Source organism: Penaeus chinensis, chromosome 13 (assembly GCF_019202785.1).
Source record: "Penaeus chinensis breed Huanghai No. 1 chromosome 13, ASM1920278v2, whole genome shotgun sequence".
In the NCBI taxonomy this organism is placed as follows: Eukaryota; Metazoa; Arthropoda; class Malacostraca; order Decapoda; family Penaeidae; genus Penaeus; species Penaeus chinensis.
In genome coordinates this window covers 18,900,669-18,903,168 of record NC_061831.1, presented here as the reverse complement: position 1 = coordinate 18,903,168, position 2,500 = coordinate 18,900,669, and the positions used below count along the sequence as shown (strand labels likewise).

Here is a 2,500-nt window from a genome sequence, read left to right as displayed (position 1 = left end):
AAAACACTATTACACTACACTTCTAGTATTAATCGTTCCCAAAAAGTTGCCTCCATTTTTTACAAATAAAAGCGCGAATATAAATAATTCTTCCTGAAATCTAGTTGAAAGTAATTCCTTGCGCACGCTGCTCGTCGGCTATGCGTAGCAGCTCGAAAACGTGGGCTGGAAGGGGAGGCGGCGTGGGCAGCAGGTCAGACGTGGGTTGGTAGCCATTCTCGTCGGCTATGTAAGACACTTCTGCGAATCCGCCGGTGGTGAGAGGAAATCTGTTGAGCGATACCAGTTAGTTTGTGTGAGGATTGGTCAAACAATTATGTAGATTTCAACTTTGCAACCACGGGACTAGCATGGCAAATTCAACATTTGTGATGATTAATCCACCACAGTCCAATTCATATTTGCATAAATGGACTATCAGCATCTGGGACAGTTAGTTTTATATTTATCTTTACGTACAAAGATACTAAACAGGATATTCAATATCTTTGATTAATCAGCTTCATATACATAGATATGGTTTCAGTACAGTTGAAGTAAGATAACTAAGTGACCTTTACATACCCGGGAATAAGAGCAGATACAGTTAAAGATTATTTGACCAGTTTCGATTATATCTTTGTCAGAAATGCACGTATCTCTGATGAAGATATAATCGAAACCGGTCTTGCGCTGTGAAGATATTCATTCTCATTCTCATTCATAACTTTTTTTAACATTTGACACAATGAACTATTACAATATCTATAATAATTAACACACAACTACATCACTGAATACACAGAGACATAACATCAATACACAGAAGCATTACCAACACGTACTACGAATAGCTATCTACCTGAATGAGCCTTGCACGTTACTCTGACCCAGGATCCCGGGCGTGCCGACCTGAGAGGCGCTGATGTCGTTGCTGGTTTGGAAAGAGTATCTGAAATTGCCGTCTCCATTGTCCTGGCGCTCATCCAACAGCGTTTCGGCAAGGTATTCTGGGCTCTGGGGTGCTGCCAGGGCGACGGCGATAGCGCAAGTGAAGATGATCTGTGGGAAGTTGTTGATTCACTCTCTGTTCTGTATGTGCGAGCATGGCAGGAAAAAGTTTCCGAAGGTTTAGAAGCAAATGGACATATAGCACATGCACATATAAAAATGGACATGTTATTCAGCATTCATCTGATGACAGACGCAGATTATTTGCTTCGTCACTCCTTGTCTAACAGAAACTGTTTGTTATTTTGTAACATAACATAACAAATACGTAATATGACTAAACCCATTTCCCAGTTCAGAAAATTTCACACAGTAGTCGTACACTGAATTCCAATATGTTGTTTTCAGTTCAGTTATATTTTGCTGATTAGTCATTAGTGTGATCGAAATTATGAGTGTTCATTCTAGGAGAATTTTATACAAAAAGTCTTATTTCTGTACTCTCCTGTGAAAGTACTACCCCAAGCGAAACTTTAAAAAATGCTTCACGTCACACCATTTTTAGCCAAGTGTAAATATTTCCCTCACCGTTCCTTTAACTTAGACAACATAAACCAAAGCCACCTAAACTAATTTTTTTTATGAATATTCAGCGAATAAACTTTCCTTTTCCCGCACTCGTTCGTGATGCGGATGGACACAAGAGGAACAGAATCTGCTTACCAGCCTCATGGTCTCTTCGTAATGATTCCTCTGTTCACCACATCGTCTTTATATACTCACGAATGAGAGATAATAGATGTGGAAATAAGAAGAATAATGGGGAAGGGAGAGGAGGGGAGGTAAAAAGAAAGATTTTGTCATTAGGGTGCAAAGGAACCGCTACGTCACTTTTCCTACGGTGGAGAAAACATGGGCATGATCCGTGCATTCTGATGTAGTGCAATCATACGATGTCAAACCAAAAAAATGTACACTCAGCTTATTTCACAGATTTGTTTATGTACGTTTAATTATATGTGTGCCAGTCGGTCTTTATGCAAATATATGTGTATATATACATATGCATATATATATATATATATATATATATATATATACATATGATATATATATATATATATTTATATGTGTGTTTGTGTGTTTGTGTGTGTGTGTATGTGTGTGTGTGTGTGTGTGTGTGCATATATACGTGTATATGTATGTATGTATTATGTATATATATACATTATATATATATACAAACACACACACACACACATGTATGTGTATGTATATATATATATATATATATGTATATGGGCGTATGTATGTATATATGTAAATATATATGTATACATATGTATGTATGTATGTATGTATGCATGTATATGTGTCCGTCCTGTGTAGGACGTTAAACTGCACCCTGGAGTGGCAAGGATAGTACCCTATCCTTGCCAGGGTTACGGTGAAGCTACTGGCAGCAGGGCAGTGGTTTCTGCAGAAGGCGTTTATCAGGGCAACTGGTAGTTCATGGCAGATGCAGAATAGTTTAGTCCTACTGAACAAAAGGCAGATATAGCATTCCTAA

At 38.0% G+C, this 2,500-nt stretch overlaps 1 protein-coding gene across 1 annotated transcript in view; it reads right to left on the bottom strand.

Annotated features, from left to right (window-relative positions):
- LOC125031597 (cuticle protein AMP1B-like) overlaps positions 1–2,500 on the bottom strand; it is a 5,195-nt gene that overhangs the window by 459 nt on the left and 2,236 nt on the right. Inside the window, exons 3-4 of the mRNA XM_047622480.1 lie at positions 842–1,041; positions 1–269 (exon numbers count right to left, since the gene is read on the bottom strand). The exon at positions 1–269 is cut by the window's left edge and continues 459 nt beyond it. Of these exons, the coding sequence (XP_047478436.1) occupies positions 101–269; positions 842–1,041 (369 nt within the window). The 3' untranslated portion in view covers positions 1–100. The remainder of the gene's footprint in view (positions 270–841; positions 1,042–2,500) is intronic.